Genomic DNA, 26,379 nt, shown 5'->3' on the forward strand with positions numbered 1-26,379 from the left:
CTCACGGAGGACAGCTCCAGGGAGCTCACCAGGGGCCTCATCCGCGGCGTCGCTGCCGACTGCATTCGCTCTTGCTCCGTACAAGGGTACGTACGCCACTGAAAGAACCAACCCATAGTCGTACGTGTAATCCTCTTCTCCAGTTCTCATATTTGTTTTCTAAGCTACCTTTACTACCTCTATTTTCCGACACTAATATTAGTCAGTAGACGAGACGAAACTTTGGTCATCTAGGAGACATCAAGGTAACCACCTTGTGACACCGCCTGAGAAATTGATAATGACCTCTGGAGTTCATAAGACTCTTCAGGTTTGTCATATGGAGCTGAACTTCCCTTAAATTTACCAGTTGAGCAGGTGGGAAAGGGGAATGGCAAAGGGAGATGAGAGGAAAAAGAGTAGTGAAGGCATTGATGAATTAGAAGGCTGTGTAGAGCTGGAGTGGGAGCAGGAAGGGGGTGCGAGTGTGGAGAAAAAGGAATAGAAAAGGCTCGGCCAGGGGGCTTATGGGAAGGTAAGATAAACAGCAGGAGAGTTCCCTCCTGCTCAGTTAGGGAAAAGCTGGTGCTGTTAGTAAGGATCCGGATGGCCCAGGCTGTCAAGCAGTCACTGAATTGAGGTCCAATGTATTGGGCAGCGTAATCAGCAACTGGGTGTCCAGCTGCCTCTTGGTCACAGTTTGTCATGAGGACTGACAGCTTGTTTTTTGTCATGTCCCCATCATATTTCTGCGTGTTCCCACAAGCAACACTGCACCCTTCCCCACCGCTTCCTTGCTATACTTCCTCCTTCTCCACCCTCCTCCTTACCACCAGCACTCACGGATTGCTTCTCCCATCAGATACAGTGGTAGTCATATGTGTGTAGATTTATTTACAGTTCTACCTTGCAACAATACTTCTGTACTGAGTGGTCCACCAAATGGGACTTAAGTCCACAAAGTCCACATGATTTTGGATCTGCTGGCAGGTAATAACATGACACAAACTGATTTAAGCCTGTCATCATGACCAAGAGGCCACGCACGATGATATAGTCACAACATTCAAGCAGTCGACAACTTGGCACCCTAGATCGTCCCACTTACCATTTCGAGTTGGGGTGGTGGTGTATTGCACTGCGTTAGCTTTGCTCATTATGTCTCATCTTTTAAGTCTGTGTAGATTGTCACAAAACAAAATATACTTCATCAATATCAAACAGACTCACTTCCTATGAAACTGTGTTTCATGGCGGTTTGTTAACTGGGAATGAGCAAGAAAAGTTTGTTATGCCATAGAGGTGAAGCACCAATTATTCGCCTGTCCAGTTTCTTCCAACACCAGCCGCGTTCTCACTGAAGAGCTGGTTGCCATCCTCTCTGCTCACATTTTTTGGCAGCAGCGACGTCAGACAGTCCACCATAGGACAAATAACGCTTTTCATACTATAATGGCCTAATTCGATGGCCCCACTGAAACACTTTCCTGACCATCCATTACATAATTTTTTATACCTCCCAACGCTGACAACGTGGGAGGGACTATTTTTCCTTTCAGTTCTACACTGCCTGTGACTGTTTCACCTGTTAGCACCTCATGGGGTGTCTGTCTCTGCAAATTACACAGTATTTTTTCTCCTGACACGACAAGCCAAACTACTGCCACGATGACTTGGGGTTTTTGTGGGCACTGTCTTCCTCCTGCGCTTCAATGATTTCTTGTAGCTGTCATATTGTGAAAATTATGCAGTTAGAAACAAAATTCTAATCCCTTTTGATTCCAGGTTTGGATCATGATGTAGTTTTCGCTAACCTCTCTTTAATAAAGGTTTACATCCATCTACATACACTATGTGATCAAATGTATCCGGCGGGGTCAGGGATTTTCTCTGCCTCGTGATGGCTGGGTGTTGTGTGCTGTCCTTAGGTTAGTTAGGTTTAAGTAGTTCTAAGTTCTAGGGGACTGATGACCATAGATGTTAAGTCCCATAGTGCTCAGAGCCATTTTTTTTTAAATGTATCCGGACACCCCCAAAAACAAACGTTTTTCATGTTAGGTGCATTATGCTGCCACCTACTGCCAGGTACTCCATATCAGCAAACTCAGTGGTAATTAGACAGCGTGAGAGAGAAGAATGGAGCGCTCTGTGGAACTCATGAATTTGGAACTTGGTCAGGTGGTTGGGTATCACTTGTGTCATATGTCTGTACGCGAGATTTCCACACTCCTTTACATCTCTAGGACAACTGTTTACAATCTGATAGTGAAGTGGGAATGTGAAGGGACACGTACAGCACGAAAGCGTACAGGCCGACCTCTTCTTCTGACTGACAGAGACTGCCGACGGTTGAAGAGGATCGTAGTGTGTAATAGGCAGACATCTATCCAGACCATCACACAGGAATTCCAAACTGCATCAGGGTCCAAGGCAAGTACTATGACAGTTTGGCAGGAGGTGAGAAAACTTGGATTTCATGGTCGAGAGACTGCTCATAAGCCACACATCACACCAGTAAATGCCAAACGACGCCTCGCTTGGTCTAAGGAGCGTAAACATTGGACAGTTAAACAGTGGAAGTGACAAACCACGGTACACAATGTGGCGATCCGATGGCAGTGTATGGTATGGCGAATGCCCAGTGAACGTCATCTGCCAGCGTGTGTAGTGCGAACAGTAAAATTCGGAGGCGTTGGTGTTATGGTGTTGTTTTGCTTGGCACAATCACAACACAGGCGTACACTGATGTTTTAAGCACCTGATGTTTTAAGCACCTTCCTGCTTCCCACTGTTGAAGAGCAATTCGGTGATGGCTACTGCATCTTTCAACACGATCGAGCATCTGTTCATAGTGCACGGCCTGTGGCGGAGTGGTTAAACGACAATAACATCCCTGTAATGGACTGGTCTGCACAGAATCCTGATCTGAATCCTACAGAACACTTTTCGGATGTTTTGGAACGCCGACTTCGTCCCAGGCCTCACCGACCGACATCGATACCTCTCTGAGAGCAGCACTCCGTGAAGAATGGGCTGCCATTCCCAAAGAAACCTTCCAGCACCTGATTGATCGTATACCTGCGAGAGTGGAAGCTGTCATCAGGGCTAAGGTTGGGGCAACACCATATTGAATTCCAGCATTACTGGTGGAGGGCGCCACGAACTTGTATGTCATTTTCAGCCAGGTGTCCGAATACTTTTGATCATATAGTATAGGTTTCCTCTGCTACCTACTCTTAACCAATATTTTAATTTGCAAACTTAATCACTGTGAATAGAACGTGTGTAGTAAGATGACATATCACACGTCTCACATTCACTGACAGCAGCAGTTGGTGTAAGGTGTGAGACGACTCATCATTCACTCAGAGTGACAGTCGTTCTCAGTCCTGGCGGTTAGAGTCTGTTTAAGAACAGTACTGTTACGCTGACTTTTGTCGCTATGACTGGTACACCGTTCCCTCCAGACACATGCACAGTGAGCGTTGACAAACCAGTACCTTGGGTAACTTCATTCATGGTCTGTTGATGTGCTTGTCCAAAAATGATAGATCACTTCTGCCATTCCGTAAGATCTACACGTCGACCCGCCTTAATTTACAGATCTGTCACAAGCGACCTGCACGAGCACACCGCGATTACCACCCCAGTGTTGTGGCGGAAGTCAGTGGCGGGGGGTCACGTGACTGCATGGTACCAGTCCTGCAACATCTGTAGCACTCCAAAGCGACACGTGTGCTCAGTTAAGCTGGTAAACAACATTTTGTCTGGTGGGTTTATGTCACGTTTTCCAAATTGTATGAGGCTTGCAAAATTTTTGAGTACACCTACTTTGGCTAATAGTGAGCATCATGTTGGAAATCAAGAAGTGATTGCCCACTTTGTTTTTAATTTCACTCAGAAAAGTTATCAACAGGTTAATGTCTTTCTACAAAGACCAAAGCAAATCAATGCTCAGTTTGCAGACCTGGTATAGAAGGGGTCTGTGTTCGGTTCCAAGTACTGCGAAGTATTTTACCTCGGAGGACTGGAATGGGGTGTCCTCAGCCTGGTGATGTCATTTCACGAGATGATTGCGTCCGAAAGTCCGGCTCCAGGTCCTGGATGTCGACAGTGTGCTGGAGAGCGGTGTGGCGGTCGCACACTCCTCCATGCCCCTCCCACGACGCCACTGGCGGAAGATGACGCGGCGACCGCTCTGTCGCCCCTGGGGCGCCAGGACAAGAGCGCAGAGTTTGTTAGCGTAAGTTTATTCTTACTGCTAGTGACATTCGTATATGAGTGAGGCTACGACAACTTTTCACCGAATATTTATAAATCTCGTGCCTTAGTTCCTCATTCGGACATAACTTTGCTTTAAAATCATAAAGGAAACACCTTCCTGATGTTCGGCGGCTGTTATTCGCTTAATCACAAACTGGCTTTCAGCTCCTTAACTCATCGTCAAGTGTCAACGTGACGCTGACCTACAAACTGAGAGCCGCATTGTGATTAAATAAACACCAAGAAAGTGTTTGCAGTCCGATTTTCCTGTCGTGTTCTGTCAAACACGGAGTACCGTTAAGTAAATTCATTTTCTTTTCTTTCAAATGGTCTTATATCTCAATGATATTAAATCGTAGGAAACAAAGTTACCTGTCTTTAGGTTATTCAGTGAACAAATCAGTCTGAACTGTGAAATGTAAAGGTGTAACTAAATTAGGAAATGAGTCACTAGAAGTAGCTGACGGGTTCTGATACTTGGACAGCAAAATTACTGAGCTCGGAAGAGGTAGATCTACATCTACGTGATTACTCTGCTATTCACAATAAAGTGCCTGGCAGGGAGTTCAACGAACCACCTTCAAGCTATCTCTCTGTACCGTCCCATTCTCGAATGGCGCGCTAGGAAAACGAGCACTTAAATTGTTCTGTGCGATACCTGATTTCTCTTATCTTATCGTGAAGATCATTTCTCCCTATGTAGGTGGGTGACAACAGAATGTTTCCACAGTCGACGGAGGGAACTGTTGATTGAAATTTCAGGAGAAGATCCTGTCGCAACGAAGGACGCCTTTGTTTTAATGATTGCCACTCCATTTCGCGTATCATGTCTGTGGTACTATCTCCTCAATTTCGACATAATACGAGGTGCCCTTCTTTGAACGATTTCGATGTCATCCGTCAGTCCCACCTGATGCGGATCCCACACCGCACAGCGGTACTCCAGAACAGGGCTGACAAGCTGGTGTAAGCAGTCTCTTTAGTAGACCTGTCGCACCTTCTAAGTGTTCTGCCAATGAATCGCAGTCTTTGGTTTGCTCTACCCATAACATTATCTATGTGATCGTTCCAGTTTAGGTCATTTGCAATTGTAATCCTTAAGTATTTACTTGAATGAACTTGTGTGATTTATCGCGTAATCGAAATTTAGCCGATTTCTTTTATTACTCGTTTGAATAACTCCATACTTTTCTTTATTCAGGGTCAACTGTTCCTCAGATTCTCTCCTATCTCGTTAATATTGATCAGTGGAGGGCCTGTAACACTTACTTGGGGAACGCCGGATATTACTTCTGTGTTACTACTAACTGACCTTTCTGACAGGAAATCACGAATCCAGTTGTGTTTCACAAGAACGATATTTTCTGAAGCCGTGCTGACTATGTGTCAATAAATATTGTTTTTCGAGATAATTCGCAATGTTCTAGTGTAGTATATGTTCCAAAACCCTACTTCAAATCGACGTTAGTGATAAGGGCCTGCAACTGAGATGATTACTCCTATTTCCCTTTTTGGGTATTGCTGCGACTTGAGCAATTTTGCAGTCTTTAGGTACGGATCCTTCTGTGAGCTAAATGTGGGGCTATTGTATCAGCTTACTCCAAAAGGAACCTGACTGGTATTCAGTCTGGACTGGAGGCCTTGCCTTTTTTTAAGTGAGTTAAGCTGCTTCGTAACACCGAGGATATCTACTTCTATGTTTCTCATCTCGGCAGTTGTTCTTGATTGTAATTCAAGAATATTTAGTTCGTCTTCTTTGGTGAAGGAGTTTCGGAAACCCGTGTTTAATAACTCTGATTTAGCAGCACTGTCATCAGTGACTTCACCGTTGTTATCGCGCAGTGAAGGTATTGATAGCGTCTTGCCACTGATGTGCTTTATGTATGACCAGAATCTCTTCGGGTTTTCTGCCGGATTCCGAGACAGAGTTTCGTTGTCGAAATTATTAAAAGCGTCTCGCATTGAAGTATGCGCTATATTTCGAACTTCTCCAAAACTTTGCCAGTCTTGGGGATTTTGCGTTCTTTTTTTCGTTGCTTCTGCAACAGTGATATGGCGCGTTTTGTGTACCAAGGGGGAACAGTACCATCACTTACTAATTTGTGTGGTATATATCTCTCAAGTGCCGTCGATACTGTCTCTCTGAAATCATTCCACATCTTTTCTACGATTACATGACCAGATGGGAAAGAGTGGAGGCTGTCTCTTAAAAAGGCGTTAAGAGCTTCTTTATCAGCTTTTTAAAATAGATACACTCTGCGTTTCTTTTTGATGGTTGTAGGTGTCACGGTATTCAGCCTAGCAGAAACTGCCTTTTGGTCGCTGATCCCCGTATCCGTCATGATACTCCCAATTTGTCCAGGACTATTGTTGCTAAGAGGTCAAGTATGCTTTCGCGACCATTTAGGCTTCGAGTGGTCTCATTGAGTTAGTGTTCAAAATAATTTTCTGAGAAAATATTCAGTAAAATTTCGGATGACGTTTTATGCCTGCCGCCGGGTTTAATCGTATAAATTTTCCAGCATATCGTGGGTAGATTGAAGTCACCAACGATTGCATGAGTGGGGTACCTATTTCAAATGAGAGTCAAGTTTTCTTTGAACTGTTTAGCAACGTATCTTCTGAGTAGGGGGGTCTACTTCTGATAGCAATAAATACTCAACTACAACTGTGCTTAACCTATCCTTTCTGAAAGATCGTTAGAAAAAATTTCGGCTGAACTTATTTCCAGGTTTAGCCAGCTTTACGTACCTATAACTATTTGAGCTTCTGGTTCTTTCCCAAACAGCTACGACAATTTACAACAACAATACCGCTTGTTTCTACAACTGCCTTACTGTGTTTTACCTGCCCCCTTGTAGACACGTTTTTCTGTGGTTTCCTGAGACCCTCTAACCTAAAAAAGACCCTCTAACCTAAAAAAGAAGAAACAGAAATCGATATAGAAGAGATAAGGGATCCAGTATTACTATCGGAATTTAAAGAGCTTTGGAAGACTTAAGACCAAATAAAGCAAAAGAGATAGATAATATTCCATCGAAATTTTTAAAATCATTGGGGAAGTCGTAAGTAAACCATCATTCACGTTGTTGTGTAGAATTTATGAGTCTGAGGACACTCCATCTGACTTCTGAACAAACATCATCAACACAATTCTGAAGATTGCAAGACCCGACAAGAGCGAGAATTGTCGCACAGTCAGCTTAACATCTGATGTATCCAAATTTCTGACAAGAATAATATTCAGAAGAAACAAAATAAAATGCAGAATCCATTATATGACTGTCACCTTGGCTTTAGGGAAGGTAAACCACCAGAGAGGCAATTCTGACGTTGCGGTTGATAATCGAAGCAAGGAAGAAAAAATCAAGACACTTTCATAGGATTTATTGACCTGGAAAAAGCGTTCGACGAGGTCAAATGGTGCAAGATGTCCGAAATTCTGAATAAAATAAGGGTAAGCTATAGTAAAGATTGGGTAGTGTACAACATGTACAAGAATCAACAGGGTACAATGAGAGTGGAAGACCAAGAGTGAAGTGTTTGGATTAAAAAGATGTAAGAAAGGGATGTACTCTTTCGGCCCTACTGCTCAATCTATTCTTCGTAAAAGGAATGATGGTAAAAAAAGAAATGTTCAAGAGTGGTATTAAAGTTCACGGTGAAAGGACATCAATGATAACGTTCGCTGATGACCTTGCTGTCTTCAATGAAAGTGATCAAGAATTACTGGATTTTCTGAGTGGAATAAACAGTCCAATGAGTGCAGAATATGGACTGGGAGTAAACTGAAGAAAGACGAAAGTAGCAGAAATGAGAACAGCGACGAACTTAACATCAAATTGGTGGTCACGAAGTAGATGAAATTAAGGAATTCTGTTACCTAGGCAGCAAAATGACCCATGACAGACGGAGCAAAGAAAGACAAAAAATGCAGACTAGTGTTGGCGAAAAGAGCATTTCTGGCCAAGAGGAGTGTGTCAGTATCAGACATAGGCCCTAATTTGTGAAAGAAATTTCTGAAAATGTACGTTTGGAGCATAGGATTGTATGGTAAGTGAGACATGGATTTTCGGAAAACCGAACAAGAAGAGTATCGAATCATTTGAGATGTGGTGCTACAGAGTAATGCTGAAAATTAGGCTGACTGATGAGGTAAGGAATGAGGTGGTTCTCTGGTGAGTCAGCGAGGGAAGGAATATATTCGAGCACTGACAAGAAGAGGAGACAAGACTGTAGGACATCTTTTAAGTTATTGGGGAATAGCTTCTATGGTACTAGAGGGAGCTGTCGAGGGTAGAAACTACAAAGAGAAACAGGGATTGGAGTATATCCAGCGAATAATTGAAGACAAATGTTGGAAGTGCTACTCTGAAATGGAGAGATTAGCACAGGAGAGGAATTCATGGTGAGTTGCACCAAACTAGTCAGAAACCTGGTGGCTTAAAAAAAAGTACCTGTCGTTTAAGAATATAGTATACCACCAGACACGAGAACACACTGTGTCCTGATGCATTACTCACACCACCATTGTAGGAGTTGAATACCAGAAAAGACATGTTCATTCACAAGAAAGTGCATGTACCTGCTTTTATTTTATCAGCCTGTTCGCTATGAACCAAAAGCTACTTCCTCCTGAATATAGTATACTATATTATTCAGTTCCTAATTCGAGTGTGTAAAGATAGTGTCTATCCCATCCACAAGAAAAACGTCTCCAGAGTCATCTGCTGCAGTTGTTAAGTTGTCATTAAGATATATTAGAAAAAGAAACGGCTCTAGCATGTCAAGTTACTTAGTGACGTGTTCCATACATCATAGTCACGATAAATAAATAAATAAACGTTTTGATGATGCGAACCATCTCACAAAATAGGACACAATTTTTAAACCAAAATATTCACATGACTATGGGCTACTCAATTGAAGAATTCCTCTATGGGGTAAAAGGAGTTGTTAAGGAGACACATCTTGAATCTACATTGAAAAACTCTTCTCTGATATGAAATTTTTTCAGATGGTGTATATTTCAGTTTTTCTGTGCCAAGGTTGCATGAAGGGCAAAGCAAATCCTCCTAGTGTTATGAATATCTCTGTTACTTTCAAACTCCGATTCATTTTAATGTAACAAGTTTTAAAGTTCATAAATGAATATGAGGCTGTGATTAATATTCTCAGATTATTAAAGGGATACTTGCTGGACGTATGTGTGAGGACCACTCATACAATTGTAATTATTTTCTTTGGGGAAATGAACAACTTGTTGCCCCTGTGAGGAGTTAGCCACGAATATTTTCCATTAAGACATCAGTGAATGAAAATATGGAAAGTATTTCAACTTACTGATTTCTATATCCCCAGAGTTGGAAATTATTCTCATCGCAACAGTAAACCTAAACATTAAAGTCTACTCAACGGGTTTTCCCATTCAACTTTTTATCAGTATGGGCACTTAACAAATTAAAACTTCTAGACTGTTAATTATTTCTGGTCTGTATTCTCGGTTAATCAGTGGTAGGATGCTTTTTACAGTACAAAACTAGTTGGTAAGTGTGTGTGTGAGTGTGTTTTCAAATTTTAAAGGCGGCCCATTAGAGGCCACAAGTCAGTAACTTTTCCAAAAGCACAATTTACTATTTTTTTCTGCTCATGATTTTTTACAAGCGTTCACAATAATACGTGTATCATCTGTGAAAATCACTAATTCTGTCTGCTGATGCAAGTAAAATAACATATCATCAACATGAAGCAAGAACAGTAGTGAGTACATTTATCAGTCAGTTAATTAGAGCAGGAATTGCTGTGTTCATGAACATGGGTATGTACAGAGGAATAAAAACGTTCAATAGATTGCTTAAGGAGACAAAAGTAAATAATAATAGTACACCACAGTCATGTCACAGCAAACTTTCTATCTGCATTTTGTTTTTATGTAAAACTTCATCTCAGTGTTCTTTACCCGAAAATGCTGACATCTCTCAGAGCCCAACAGCTCACTCATTGTGGAGGGATGTTAGCTCAATATTTTCCAGCAAGCTGATGGGAAGTTATAGTACATGAAATTAAAACCTAACATCATCGTCATAGTGTTGATAGCAGTTGATATTGTGTAGGTCGAGTATGCAGGTCTGTCACTAAGAGATGAACAGACAGTACACCACGAGTCTGCTCTATTCACCAGCCAGATATTCTGACTTCAGTATTCTGTTTTCCCTAAATCACTTCAGGCAAATGCCCATATGGTTTCTGCTATGAGGCCCCTGCTGTCTAACTGCCCCTTCTTGTCAAAATAGATGTGCAAATATCGAAATGTTTGTCCATAAGAATCGTAAGAATTATGTTTGTTGTCTTCAAGCTGTAAAACAACGACATGTACAATATCCTTAAAATATTGATCCACACAGGAATAAAACAACCATTCCAGCTGTTACATGAACCAGGTTGAGCATGCATTAGATATGGTAAAAGTGTGGGTCCACCATCATGAGAACTCTCTCCGTACTCATTCGATGGTGTCAGGAATGGCTCCATGGAAGAGTGTGGTAGGCCTGGGCAGCGATGAATCGGCCAGTTTGCAGACAGCATGCCAAGAGTCACTAGCAATGTGTCCCACAGAATCGTGTTAGGGCCCTTGTTGTTCATGTTTGGTATCAACGACCTGGGAGCATAGTTACAATAACATCAGGCTCTATGTCAATACTTACTTACCTTATGTGTGCAGATTGGTAACAGTACTAGAGACCCGATCAGCCAGAACATTATGACCACCGACCTACCAGTGATATAAACCCACCCAGGCGACGGAACTGTCACCCTGTGAGGAATAATTGCCAGTCGACACATGCACGGTGCATCTCTAGTATCAGTGAGTATTCTGTGCATGTTTATAATGTGGAAGGCACGTGATATACGTGAGTGTGACCGAGGACAGAGTGTGATGGCCCAGAGGTCCAGCACGGAAACTGCACGACTTGTTGGGTGTTCTGGGACTGCAGTGGTGAGTGTGTTCAACATGTGGCGACACCCTGGTGGAAGCACGTCCACACGTCGTGGGGTTGGGTGGCCACCCATCATGACAGATGTCGTACGTCGTAGGCTGTGCAGACTGGTGAACCAGGACAGGCAGCGGGCAGTGGGGGAACTAACATCCAACTTTAGTGCTGGCCAGATTTCAAGTGTGTCTAGACACACAGTGCACCAAACATTCCTAGTGACAGGCCACCACAGCTGAGGGCATATGTGCCTGCAAATGTTAACGACGTCAGCAACTCCGACTGAAATGGGCACACTACCATCGACTCTGGAACTTGGCGCAGTGGTATATTGTGGCATGATCTGTGAATCCCTTCTTCATCACTCCGCTGGAAGGGCCCCAATCCGTCGTCTTCCAGGGGAACAGTTCCTTCACGTGTACTGTGGGGTGGAGACAGACTGGTGGCGGCTCCATAATGCTGCAGGGAACACTTACATGGATATCCGTGAGTCCAATGGAGCGTCATAATGTTCCGGCTGATAAATGAATTTCCAGTACTGAGACACATGGGTGGCTTTGTCATTTGCCATCATAAAGTATGCCACTGTGATCGTTTTGCCTGTTTTTGGACATATCGTTAAGTCTTGTGTTGTAGCACATTCACGGGAGTTGTTCTTCTTAAATCTCCATTTTCTCAGCTTGGTATTGCAGGGTGTGATGGTAGTTCTTAAGTGGTGAAGCACCTGCCATGTCGGAAACAACAGATTATTCGCAGCAGCCAGTCGTTCTTCAGGCTTTATGAGCATCTGATCAGTACAGTTTTGCAATAAATTTTTCATCCTATTTCAGGAGGCTCGTTTACAGAATTAGTCCTTCGCATTAAACTCCACTGGGATATCAGTAGCCTGTGCTGTATTTGGTAACCGTATAAATGGTGCCGGTGATAATCGGACTGCAACTTACCTTCTGTTCATGGGTCGAGCTATGTCGAAAGTTAGCTAAATTTGCCGAACTAGCTTTGTTTTTAGGAGACAGACACTACGCGCTCTTTTTCATTGTTTGCCACCTCGGCATATGTGGCAACTGCAGAGTGGTACCAGGCATTTGTCGCATTCTCAGCTGCAGAGAAACATAAGACGAGAGTCGATGTTCTCAGAATTTGAGGATGAACTCCCCATTTCGTGCCGCTGAATTTTTGGATGATGTTATTATTCGTACACACTTTTCCCTTAACGTCCAAAATGTCACATTGTTGTTAAGTCGGATACCCAAATATTTCAGCGGTTCATCTGGTTCAGTTCTTGACACAGCCTCGCCACTTTAAATTGTGTATGTGCGCCTTTATTTGTAAAGTGAAAGTCACACATCAGAGTTCTACTGGGATTTGATGTGCGGAAGTATTCTCCATAGTATGTCTTTGAGAATTCACACCACAAACAATTTTCCTTGTGAGCCCATGGCAATATCGTCGATATATATATATATATATATATATATATATATATATATATATATATATATGTGTGTGTGTGTGTGTGTGTGTGTGTGTGTAGACCAGCCGAAGTGGTCGAGCCGTTCTTCGCGCTACAGTTTGGAACCGAACGACTGCTACGGTCGCAGGTTCGAATCCTGCCTCGGGCATGGATGTGTGTGATGTCCTCAGGTTAGTTAGATTTAAGTTGTTGTAAGTTCTAGGGGACTGATGACCTCAGAAGCTAAGTCCCATAATGCTCAGAGCCATTTGAGCCAATTTTGTGTTTGTGTCATTTTTTCGCCTTCTCCTGTGCCTATTTCTTGTTTGTAGCGTCACATAAAAAGTCTATTTTGAAATAGACGTTCCCCTAATTTTGTCATTCGGAAGTCCTTGTTATAAAACTTAATGAGCAGCCGTTGGTGACTGACAGTATCATAGCCAGCCGAAAGATCTGTAAAAGCAAGTCCCATTATCTGTTTCTGTTGGAGGCCGTCCTCTATATGTTGAATGAGACCGAGTATTTTACCACAACCACCAGGCATAAATCCTACTGGTTCTGGTATGAATTTGGTCTCTAATGCTACAAAAAGTCTTTCAAAAAGTATTCTTTCAATGGCCCCATAGAGATGACACGAATGTGAGAAAGGCGAGAAGTTTGAGTATCTGTAGGGTTTTTAGCAGGGCTACCACTCTGGCTTTCCTCTAGAGTTTCGGAATGTGCATGCTAGTGATACAGCTATTCATTAACCGTACATTACATTTTAATGTTGTAGTACCAAAATGCTTTATTCCTATATTGCAGATATCATCCAGGCCATCAGGCCTGTGTTCCTCCATTTCTTGGTGTGGCAAAGACGTCTGTTTCATTATTCATATCTCGTTCGATTTTCAGTCTTTTTAATTTTGTGCTTTCCCGTTTAATTGAGGGCGGTAAGATGATCTGTAGGGAGTTGCCCTGGTTTGATCAGGTGCTTGAGTTGTAGGATGTCAGGATGTGGTTCCGCCTTAGCGTCGCCTCGCATTGAAGACACTCCCGCAGCACTCCCGGAACATCCGTCGAGTCGTGCAGTTTCTGAAATGCTCGTGCCGAGCCTCTGGGCCATCACAATCCGCCCTTGGAGGAACTCAGATGGGCTGCGTGCCTTCCCATTCTACACACAGACAGCTCGCCCACTGATACCACATGGTGTGTGTGTGTGTGTGACTAGCACACGTCCCTTGCCAGGTAAAGCTGCTACAGTCTGGACGGTTACGTATCGATAGTAATTTGGTGGTCACAGTGCTTTGGTTGACCAGTGCGCTGACCCTGTCCAAACCCAAATAAAATAAAGATCATAGCGTTACATCTGCACAATAAAGAGGTTCGCAGCAAGTTCCAGATGCTACTAGATTAAATAAAAGTCTCCTTTAACTGCTTCCCGCAACACCTACTGTAGGTGTCTTCTTTTATCTATCTGTGCCATTTGTGCTGCACTCAATGAACCTGACAAAGTTTGGCACAACAGTAAACCAATTTTCTGGAAACGACTGGGGATTAAATGCAAATATGCTACGCAATGCCACAGCATGAAAATGTAGTGACGACTATGCACAGTGAGGGCTTGAGAACCGTTAATGGCACTGCCAGATCAAGTGCCACTCAATGGTTGCCTGTCCTATCCCACATTGCTCCTGCTTACCTGATATGTAAAGCGACCGAGGTGCAAATTTTTGAAGCCCTGTATGAACTCAGTTCTAAATACCGTATTCCATAAATCCACTGACTGCACACCTGAAGAAAGTCACACACGCCACTTTGTGTTTATTTGCGTATTTATCTTCGATGTCACCGAGATGTAGAAAGAATGTGGGAATGAACATCCACCCAAAAGGCGCATCTTATTCAGAAACCAATGGTGAAGCATGCAGAGTCTGATCTTCGTTGTGGTGAATGGTCATGACTCAGCTGCACCCGAGCGGTGCAAGGGAGATATGGCCACCTCCTGATGAAGTGGTGGCTTTATAGTGAAAGTGTTGCATGTGGCTGTGCTGTGCAGGAACAGACACTTGTAGAGAACTGTCAACAGCATGTTTCGAATCTTAGCCTGAAAGACTTGCGTCAAGTGCTATGATCTGATTATGAAATTTGAACATTCACCAATCAACATAATGTATATGTTTGTATGTTCTATAAGGAGTACGTTAGTAATGATCTATCTGTACTAGAGTTTGTACTTGTTCTATTATAGTATTGGATGAATTTGTGCACAAGTATTCTTGTATTTCAACAAAGACCGCTCACTTTACCATAACGTGTCAACAGACTCGCATACCATTCACAATTCACGCTGGAATAAATCAGTCTAATATCTTGATTCATACCTAATGGCCTGGATGTCAGTGTCGAAGGGCGACATAAAAACTTGAGAAGTGGCTGCCTGAGTTTGGTTTCATTGCTCTGTTCAAGAAAAGACGGTCTAGTACCAAAATGTCACTTGTTACATCAGGTGACCGCATTTTATTGTTTAAGGTTGGATAACATGGAATGGAACCTGGAGACACTGCAAACGGATCGGCTGAGGGGTGCGACCCTCACCAAGTTACTGCACGCTGTACAGCAGATCACAAGAGCCATAAACCACAGGAATCGCCTTGTCTTGGATTATAATTGGGAATTTCTTCATAATGACCACAACATCAGCAAAACTGGTGAGTATCTCCTTTGAAAGTTTGTTATCTCTATATATTAAGGGCAATGTCCTGAGTGACTCACTCGTCACGACCCAGCCTTAACCACCAAGGATACAAATTCGAAATTTGGAGAGGGCTAAAGAAACAGTGTTTCAGCACTTTTGGGAATTGAACTCCTGTGGGGGGGGGGGGGGGGGGGAGAAATAGTGTGTGACTGTCTTTTTAAAAAAACAAATCGTTATTAAAGAACTATTGAAGTAATTATTGAAGCTACATCTATGTTGGTTGAATTTTTGCTTAGAAATAAAAAGAAATACGGTTTTCAACGTATTTGGAAATTCAACGCCTAAGGGGGTGAAATAGGCAGTGAAATGTTTTATGAATTTATTTCATTATGAAAGCATTTTTAATCTAAATTAATGAAAATTTGTATTTGGATTCTCGGTTAGAAACAAGAAATACGTCTTTTGGTGTTTCTTGGAAATTCAGTCCCTAAAGGGGTGAAACAGACGATGTAAATTTTTATGAAAGTATTTCATTAAGTAATTCTTTTTGAAGCTAAGTTTAAGAAAATTTGTATTTGCGTTCTTAGTTGGAAATTAAAAAAAAAAATGTGTTTCGGTGTTTCTGGAAATTCAGCCGATAAGGAGGCGAAATTGGGAATAAAAATGGTTCTGGAAATATTTGATTACGAAGGAATTTTTCAAATAAAATGTCTCAAAATTTGTATTTGGCTTCTTGGTTAGACGTAAAGAAATTCATGTTTAAACGTTTTCTGGAAATGCAACCTCTAAGGGGGTGAAATAAGGGACGAAAGTTTTATAAAAAAATTCTTTATATTAAAACATATTTCAAGTTTAATCTATAAAATTGGTATTTGACTTGTAAGGCAATATGCGTTAGGCAATGAAAGTTTTGATGAAAGTAAATGTCACCACAAGAACTCACAATGGTGGATTAACGAGGATCTCTGACTCCAGCTACCAGAATTGATTTCTGGTCGGAAGTGCATTCGGAAAAGACCATACTTCTACGGCCTTAATTAGCGTGAAAACTTTAGAAGATGTAGCGATTTCTGAACGACGTAAGAATTTGATAAAGAAATAATCTGTTTAGACCATACACTCCACACAAGAGAAGCAGTGGGTGCTAAGATAATTGTTAAATGAAGCGGAATGTACCCTTTAAGTTATGTTAGGAAGTAAATCTTGTCTAAGACAGAGAACACATAGATTATGGGGCTGTGTTTACCGCACACTCCTCGAAGAGACACAAATGGCACACTAGTCCCTTGCCTACATGTGGGTGCTTCTATACCCGCGTCAGAGTCATGCTACACTGCAGATATCCTGTAGCAAGAGCTTTCAGATGGAAACTTTTTGATCGTCCCTTATATAACTGAGACATTACTTCTGGTTGTACTTGCTCTTTATTTGTCTCTACCACTTCTTGCCGCACTGCAGTTATCTGCGTTTTCCTGAGTCATTTCCGAGAAAACTTCTCCCTACTGCCCCGAACCTCTTTTTCTCCTCAATATACACGACGTTTTATACTCTTTTTATCCAGTATATCTCCATACTTCATCATTATACTGACCCCTTTCAACGTATAGGGGCGTCTACTTCATGCCACATCTTCAGTTCTTTTAAGTAATACCTAATAACTACACTTAGTGGCATCTTCAGGCTTTTACTAGCGTCATCTTCAATGCAACGAACATAGATCTGATTTAATATAGGTCTGTGCCTCCATACACGTCATATTCTCTACTATCTACATAAGATATAAATGTATATCTGAGGTGCGACAATAAAGTAATGAGACTGATTTTCTTTGCAAGATGTGGCAACCCTGCAGTACCTTTGACTTTGATCTATGCTTCTAGTCCAAGCGGCACATCGATGCAACTGCTCAGTCGTGAGTTGTGCTGTAATAAGTTAACACGTGTTTGCGTCTCTCGTCACGGAAATGGAACCAGATAATATTGCGCAACGGTATGTCATTTCTTTTTGCATGAAATTGGGTGGGAACGCGTCGACAACTTACGGTAAGCTTCAGAAGGCTTTTAGAGAGGAGGTTATGTCAAGCGCTCAAGTTTTTCGTTGGCAAAAAATGTTGAGTGAAGGCAGAACCAATGTTGAAGATGAAGACTGCAATGGACGACCATCAACCTCAAGGACGTGTGTCAACTTGGCCAAGGTGCGTGAACTCGTACGATCTGATCGAAGATTATCTGTGAAAATGATTGCAGAAGAACTGAACATCAATCGAGAAACGGTTCGTCTAGTAATAACTGAAGATCTTGGTATGAGAAAAATTCCTGCAAAATTGGTCCCCAAAAATCTCACACCACAACACCGAGAAACATGGAAAAATGTGGCAGCCGATCTGTTAGAGCAAACAGAAATGAATCCAGAATTGTTGGGCCGTGTTATCACTGGTGACGAAAGTTGGTTTTTTCAGTACGATCCAGAGACAAAAGGCCAAAGTTCGCAATGGTGCTCAAAGGGATCACTCAGACCAAAAAAGCTCGCATGTCAAAGTCAAAAGTGAAATGCACGCTTGTGTGCTTCTTTGATTCCAACGGAACTGTTCATAAAGAGTGAGTGCTTCCTGGACAAACAGTTAACCGATATTACTACAAAGAGATTTTAGAAAGACTTTGCAAAAGAGTTGTTCGTGTCCGTGCCAACATTGCTAATAATTGGTTTCTGCATCACGATAATGCGCCATCGCATACTGCTCTGTCGGTGCAGCAATTTTTTACCTCAAAACAAATTTCAGTACTACCACAGCCACCTTATTCACCAGATATCGCTCCGTGCAACTGTTTTCTATTTCCAAGAGTCAAAACGGCGGTCGAGGTACACCATTTTCAAACAAAACAAGACGTCAAAAAGCTGTGACGAGGGTCTTGGAGAATATTACAGAAGATGAGTTCCAGAAATGTTACCATCAATGGCAGAAGCGCTGGAAAAAGTGTGTGCAATCAGATTGAAACTACTTTGAAGGAGACAACACTAAACTTGACTAAAACGGTAAGCAACATTTTTTTCACACCATTAACATTACTTTATTGTTGCAACATGTATATTTGTTTACGTAGTTCTCAGATGCAAACTCTCTTTTCAGATTTCTGTCTTGATTCAGAGTGGTCAGTATCAGGTAACTGTTTCAGCTGCGCCATTCTAATCAATATAGTCAAAAATGAAGACAAATAACACGTAATTATCAAGAACGAAAGATGAATGGAAGTATGAAACTTGAATTTGAAAATAAAGTTCCATCTATATCAGATCTCACTGGTCGCCAAACTGGTAACTACCATGCAGAAACACCTTCCCAAAAAACTCTTAGTTACAGTTACTTATAATTTTTTCAGGGCTATAATGTTCCTGAGTTTCAATGCCTTCCAAATTTTCTGATATTCGAGAGACATTCATGTGGGGTTTCGTACAGTTCTGAATGGTTGCTGATATACCTGCATATCCATTTTAGTTTGTGCCATTCTGCGTTTTTCATTACTAGTACCAGTTATCCCACTTTGAAACTAGAGGTAGGTGATAGATTTTACATCATATCACCATTTCGCATCTAACACTCTTTCCCCTATATTTACTCTTTCTTGTGCTTGATTGTTGCCTAATGAGATATCGAATAAAACAAGAAAAGTCAGTCAGCTCTGGTTCATGGTTACATATTAATTTGCATTCACATCTACATCTACATCCATACTCCGCAAGCCACCTGACGGTGTGTGGCGGAGGCTACCTTGAGTACCTCTATCGGTTCTCCCTTCTGTTCCAGTCTCGTATTGCTCGTGGAAAGAAGGATTGTCGGTATGCCTCTGTGCGGGCTCTAATCTCTCTGATTTTATCCTCATGGTCTCTTCGCGAGACATACGTAGGAGGGAGCAATATACTGCTTGACTCCTCGGTGAAGGTATGTCCTCGAAACTTCCAAAAAAGCCCGTACCGAGCTACTGAGCGTCTCTCCTGCAGAGTCTTCCACTGGAGTCTATCTATCATCTCCGTAACGCTTTCGCGGTTACTAAATGATCCTGTAACGAAGCGCGCTGCTCTCCGTTGGATCTTCTCTATCTCTTCTATCAACCCTATCTGGTACGGATCCCACACTGCTGAGCAGTATTCAAGCAGTGGGCGAACAAGCGTACTGTAACCTACTTCCTTTGTTTTCGGATTGCATTTCCTTAGGATTCTTCCAATGAATCTCAGTCTGGCATCTGCTTTACCGACGATCAACTTTATATGATCATTCCTTTTTAAATCACTCGTAATGAGTACTCCCAGATAATTTATGGAATTAACTGCTATATTGTAGCTAAATGATATGGGATCTTTCTTTCTATGTATACGCAGCACATTACACTTATCTAGATTGAGATTCAATTGCCGCCATTCCCTGCACCATGCGTCAATTCGCGTGGTGTAAATACTGTTGCATCATGCTTGTGGTTGTTAAGGATGCCTTCTAAATACCTAATATTATTACGCCATGTGGAATGTTTCCTCTACATCTCCTGCAAAGTCCCCTGTAACCCTACCGCTCATATTTATCCAAAGGAAACCCCTAAGATAATTATGTATCGTGTCCCGACAACATTTCATAAATATTTTAGCATGAAACTGTTTACCATTATTCAACACAATACTCTCAGGCATGCCTAAAACAACAAAATTGTTGTTACCCAGCTTTTCTGTAGGTGTTGTGGCATTAGCTCTTCTGTCTGGAAATAGCTTAATGTATTTACTGAATCCCCTGACGTAGACCAAAACACGCTCCTCTAGAACTACGTGTAGGTCGAAAATGATCTAATGCTAATAATTCCACTGTGTTAAAGGGATTGCATATTCCTTTGCACAATGCTACTTACTAGTCTCTAACTCAAAACGCATATTTTCAAAAGTTACTGTGTCACTGAAGTTTGCAATACACTTCTTAGTCCCTTAATGCTCTTACTGTAAATACACATAGTCTATTAAAAGCGCAGATTTTTGGAGGGGCAGCATAGTAGCCGTTCTGGCAAATCCATGTTCGTTCTCCTGAACCAAATTCCTTGATGGATGTAATATTGTATTACCACGAGATAATTAGGGTCTCGCAAATGACATTTTTTAATCTCCGATGATCACCCTATTCTGTTCTCTTTCAGAGTACTGACATATTTTCTTCAAAGCATTTTCCACCTTGATTTAATTTATAGCTAAAGTGAGTACCGAATCGTTTTCAGTTAATGTAATTTCAGACGCCTTATATAGCTCAACATTTCTAGGCAACCTGTTGGACGCCAAAGTACACTTCCTTCATATGTTTTTAATTTCATGATCGAACTGTTGCAGGAACATTGCTCACCTTGCATGTTTCAACTTACAAGTTTACAAAAATGTTAATGCTTTAAGACCATTGCATATTTTTACTTGGTGACTCAACAAAGAATGCTCAAATTTCTGCATTCCAAATACGATGGCCACTGCGTCTAGATCTGATACCCGTTATTATGCTCCACTGATTGTCCTGATTAAGTCGTAAAAACAATCATCTTATGCACTTCAATATCCCCTTCTTTTTTATTTTAAACACCTACACTCTTATACCATATGCATCAGAGCTCACTAAAATAAAAGAAGTCTTCTCAAAATCTGAGTGATTCAGCAGCGGGTTATTTAAGAAACAATTTATGAGCTTTCGAAATGTGGGCTGATATTCTTCAGTCTGAACCCAGGAGCTATCCTCTTTTAACAACTGATGTGTGTAAGGAGCGTAGAATGACTCCTTCCAGAAAACGCCGATCAGACATAAACAGGCCAAACATGGCTTTACGTTGTTGCTTTTTCTTTGACGTTTCAAACAGCTCAGTCACTGAGAACCTGGATGGTTTCGCTAAAATACGTTCTCCGTTAAACACATGGAGCAAGAAATTCAATTGATTCTTAGTGCATGCCATACTTTCTTAATTCAGTTTTGTGCCACCTTTTCCTACTTCATCTCATACATTGTCCAGAAAACTAAAATACTCTTCCCAAGTAGGACATGCAACTTCATGTTGTCTACGTAAAATGTCACTTGCCCTAATGGTTCCTGCCCCTGTAACAGCGCCATATCTCTTAAAATGGCAAAGACCGATATATTAAAGACAGACGGAAATACTCCATACCCACGAGAAAATCCATTATATATACGGAACACGTATTTTCTTCAGTCTTTTGCCAATGGAAAATTCGAAAATCCATTATATATACGGAACACGTATTTTCTTCAGTCTTTTGCCAATGGAAAATTCGAGTAACCACAAATTATATCGAACCATTCATGTGAAACAAGTAGCTTCTCTGAATTATTGCAATAACTTTGTATATTTTGTGCGCTGACCCTCATTAAATTTTGTTTAAAGTATGAGCATCTAGTACCAGCCTTACAATTCTATAACAATTCAGTGCTACCGCCAGTGGATTTTTAAAAATATGTATTGCGTGTTACAATATCCCCCAATCTAACGTTCGTTGAATCGTTTCTTAATAGGTTCTTGGCAACTGGTCATCATTGGATATGGTTTCTTGAAAAATATTTCCAAAGTCTTACATTTAAAATGCGTTAGTAATATGTTTCCATACATTTGAAAACGCAGTGTTATGCTTGAGTAACACTTGCCTAAGCTTTTCTCTCTGTCTACATGAAACTAGATGTACAGATTGAGTTTTTATGTTCAGTACACAAGGGCTCCTAATATTTTTAATTCTATTATAGGGTGGCTCAACTTATTATGAACTACACTGAAGCGCCAAATAAACTGGTATAGGCACACGTATTCATAAATGGTTCAAATGGCTCTGAGCACTATGGGACTTAACTGCTGAGGTCATCAGTCCCCTAGAACTTAGAACTACTTAAACCTAACAAACCTAAGGACATCACACACATCCATGCCCGAGGCAGGATTCGAACCTGCGACCGTACCGGTCGCTCGGCTCCAGACTGTAGCGCCCAGAACCGCACGGCTACTGCGGCCGGCTAGCGCCTAGAACCGCTCGGCCACGCCGGCCGGCACACGTATTCAAATGCAGAGATATGTACACAAGCATATGTAAACAGCAGGTCTGTACTTGAAACTATGAAGTACATTGTGTTTTGTAACGGGTTATTTTCATTTTCTTAAGCTGGTTTTAATAATGAAACTAATACAATATTTAAAAATGTGGTCTCCGCCTCTTTTTGTTATACTCAAGCGACTGAGACGAAATCTTGGATGGACGAATCTTTTATTTGCTTTGAAAAATTTTGAAGTTCGAAATGGTTTTCATGTTTGTTTAGGAGGTAATACACTTTAATCATGCACATACCCTCGATAGTGGATATGTTAATATCATATATGTTTTTGTATTAGGTAATAACAAAACAAGTTTTAATCTGGGCTTAAATTCGAAAGCTGTAGAAGTTTAAAAAGCTACTGAATAAGAGTGACGGAAAAAATTGCAACACAAAAACCTATTTAATGTAGAATAACTAAATTTCGGGAATATACATGTCTAGGTACCATATTTAGATGATTAGCGCTGGTAGATAACAGCTTAATGTAAGCATGGCGAAAGCCATTCCAAATGTGAAATGCTTGTACATTAATAAACGTGTAACTCCCGAAATTTAGAATGCAGGCATGCAAACGAGCATCCGTTGTGTCGTACAGGTGCCACGTTTCAGTTTGTCGGATGGAGTTCCGTGCCTATTGCACATGGTCACTCAATGCAGGGACGGTTAAAGCTTGGTGTGGATGACACTGGAATCGTCTTCTGATGATGTGTTATACGCGCTCGATCGGAAATGTGATGGTCGAACAGCCCAAGGCAACATGTCGACTGTAGAGCATGTTGGGGTCACTACAGCGAGCGATATCCTGTTGGAAAACACTCCTTAGGACGCTGTTCGTGAATGGCAGCTCAATAGGTCGAGTCATCAGACTGACGTACAAATTTGCGTCAGAGGGATGCGATAACCACGAGGGTGTTCCTGCTACTATACGAAATCGCACCTCCTACCATAACTCCAGATGTAGGCTGAATGTGTCTAGCACACAGACAAGCTGGCTGCAGGCCTCTGGGCTCCTCCTGACTGACACATGGCCGTCACTGGCACCGCGGCAGAACCAACTCTCATCAGAAAACACGACAGATCTCCACCCTGCCCCCAGCGAGCTCTCTCTTGACAGCACTGAAGTCGCAAATGGCGGTGGTTTGGGGTGAGGAGAATGCACACAGTACAGGGAGTTTTGCTCGGAGCTGTCCTTGAAGTAACCAGTTTGTAACAGTTCATTATGTTACTGTTGTTCCAACTGCTGCTCACTTTCCTTCAGCCATCTGCTGAACACGATGGTTTTCCCTCTCCACAGAGCCACGTGGTCGTCTGGAGCCCAGTCTTCTCGAGACCGTGCATTCTCGTGTCCACCGTGGCCAGCAGTCATGTACAGTGGCTACCTACCTACCTGTCAAGTCTTTCTGCAATATCACAACGGAACGTCCAGGTTCCCATAGCCCTATTACAAACGCTGTGAGGTGTTGATAATAGCGTGTCTGTCGCCTTAAAGATATTCTTGACTAACGTCAATGTGCCACATCCAGTATCAAAGGTAACTGACCATCATAACAGTTACAGTGTGTGTTTAAATAAATGTAATTTGTATCGTCATACGCGACTGGCGCGAAATTGGAATAGGCGTCATCATTAAGATATAGAAACACTCCTACTTTCGTTTATGTCGCACAATTCTTTCTTGGCATTGCGTTTTCTTTCCCCGTCAGTTTATGTGGTCTGAGACCTTACCAATCCTCCAAAAAATGATTTTAGCTTCCAATTTTTTTTTACTTTCTTCAAGGAGATGTCCCATTTAGAGTCTTTTATGATGTAAGCCTACCTATTTGGTCCCCCTCCCCCCCCCTCCCTGGAATTTAGTGCTGGTGACGCCAGTGTTTAAAATTCTAAAAGTAAGCTGACATAGAGATGACATTTCCATCAACATACGATACAGGCACAGATATACTACTCGTGTACCGCTTCGGTCCGAAAAAGGTGTCCATACTGTAGTGTGACTGTAGTCTGACAGTGTATACATATTTAGTAAATTCTACCTTCATACCCTCTTTATCCTTGTGAATGCAGAAAGTGAATGTTGTGCTCGCATAGAAATCTGATTCACTGACCTCTTCACCACTTTGTCGTCTGTCTTCTTGTCCAGAATTCCAGGCCGAGATACCGGTCTTCCTGGAGCACCTCTCTGACTACTGGCGGGACTCGGCGCAGCTGCTCTCACTGGGTGTGAAACATTTCTCTCAGCTGCTCGTCCCCCTCGCTTTCGAGCAAATGGTAAGTGGAGATTCTTTTCGTGTTTTATGTTATATGTACGCGGGATGAGAAAGTGATACACCCAGCCACGAGTACGTGGTCAGTCCTCTTAGTCTGTTTACTGGCTTACGTGGCTCACACTGTCGCTGTTTCCGCCGCTCTGACTGCAATGTTAACTCACTGCAAGAGATCGGACCCCCTCTACCTTGTGCGGTTATTAGGCAAAGCAAGCACAGTCGGAACGGTTAAGGATAGCCAAGAAAATCATCCGTACCTTTCTTGTTCGTAGTTTCTCGTAACTTCCTAAACCAGCAGGAAAACTCCCTGTCAGATCCTACAGTACAAGCCTAAGCCTGATGGCTACGTATTTCTTAGGCAATGTTCCAGATGTTACTAAACCGTCCTTTATCTCACTATCTGAGAATCTGCTTATTTGGAGTCTATTACTCGATAGGTAATACGCGGGAGAGAGGGGTCAGGGATTACGGTCTGCTATAAAGATCACCTTGCGTAATAGAATTTGACAGCCTATGTTGATTTTTTAAAGGCTTCATCGTTCAGAAATAACTTGGAGAATGTCTATCCACACATGAAGAATTTAATGGGCGCAAACTTAAGCTTATGCACCGTGGACATCATGACCAACCACTACCTACCTCACACTCCAGTATTCCTGCTCCTTCTGCGAAATTACCCTGAGGTGACAAGGCACGGGGTAACGATGTGCTCACTCACTGACGGTGGTAATGTCGCGTGCACAAGGCGTGGAAGGGCAGAGCATTGGCGCAGCTGCCAACTGTACTCAGGTGATTCGTGTCTGACGTGGTTATGATCGCACCACGGCAGTTAACAGGCTTTGTACGCGGAATAGTTGTTAGAGCTAGATTCATGGGCAATTCCATTTCAGAAATCGTCAGAGAATTCAGTATCCTGCTGCCTACAGTATAAAGACTGTGCCGAGAATAGCAAATTTCAGGGATTTCCTCTCACCACGGACAATGCAGTGGCTGACACCCTTCAGTTGATGATCGAGAGCAGCGGCGTTTGACTACAGCTGTCACTGCTGACAGACAACCAGCACTGCGTGAAATAACGGCAGAAAGCAGTGCGCGGCGTATGACGAACGTATCCATTAGATCCATTTATAATCTGTTTAGGGAAAGTTTATCTATAACTACCCATACACGTCCATAGCTAGTATGTGTTAACGTCGAATGTAGGTGGTGGTCACATTAATTCGACTCCATTGTGTACAAATAAATGCAACTCTCTGAACTGACTTTGTAGCTTGAGAATCGTGTGTTTGATAAGACATCAATACAACCCACTTTGCATTAATGTTATAATATGTTGCACAAAACTGAATATTTAGTCATAAGCTGGCATTAACTTAAGCATTATGCAATAGTCGCACCTACACGTGTAACTTAAAGTTGGCTGCTAATTGTGAATATTGTAAGTAATTTGAACCACCTTCTGTGTGTCTCAGGGTATCCACTCAAATGATCTGCAACGCCATGAATGGATTAACAGCATGAAACATCTGAGAGACATGCTGCACACGAGATTAAGCGGCTGGGTTCATGATGTGCAATCCGTCAGCGAGCAGATGGCGCACTACAAAGTGGAAGAACACGAGAACAGGCCTGGGACTTATATACTTAGGTAA

General features: G+C 42.1%; 1 protein-coding gene across 1 annotated transcript; it reads left to right on the forward strand.

Moving 5' to 3' along the window:
- LOC126443294 (uncharacterized) lies at positions 1 to 26,379 on the forward strand. The gene is made up of 4 exons (XM_050090903.1): positions 1 to 86; positions 15,199 to 15,377; positions 24,604 to 24,731; positions 26,200 to 26,379. Exons 2-4 carry the CDS (start codon positions 15,209 to 15,211, stop codon positions 26,377 to 26,379), a joined length of 477 nt encoding a protein of 158 aa, XP_049946860.1. The 5' UTR covers positions 1 to 86; positions 15,199 to 15,208.

The sequence above is a fragment of the Schistocerca serialis genome, unplaced genomic scaffold (genome assembly GCF_023864345.2).
Source record: "Schistocerca serialis cubense isolate TAMUIC-IGC-003099 unplaced genomic scaffold, iqSchSeri2.2 HiC_scaffold_1444, whole genome shotgun sequence".
NCBI classification, from domain to species: Eukaryota; Metazoa; Arthropoda; class Insecta; order Orthoptera; family Acrididae; genus Schistocerca; species Schistocerca serialis.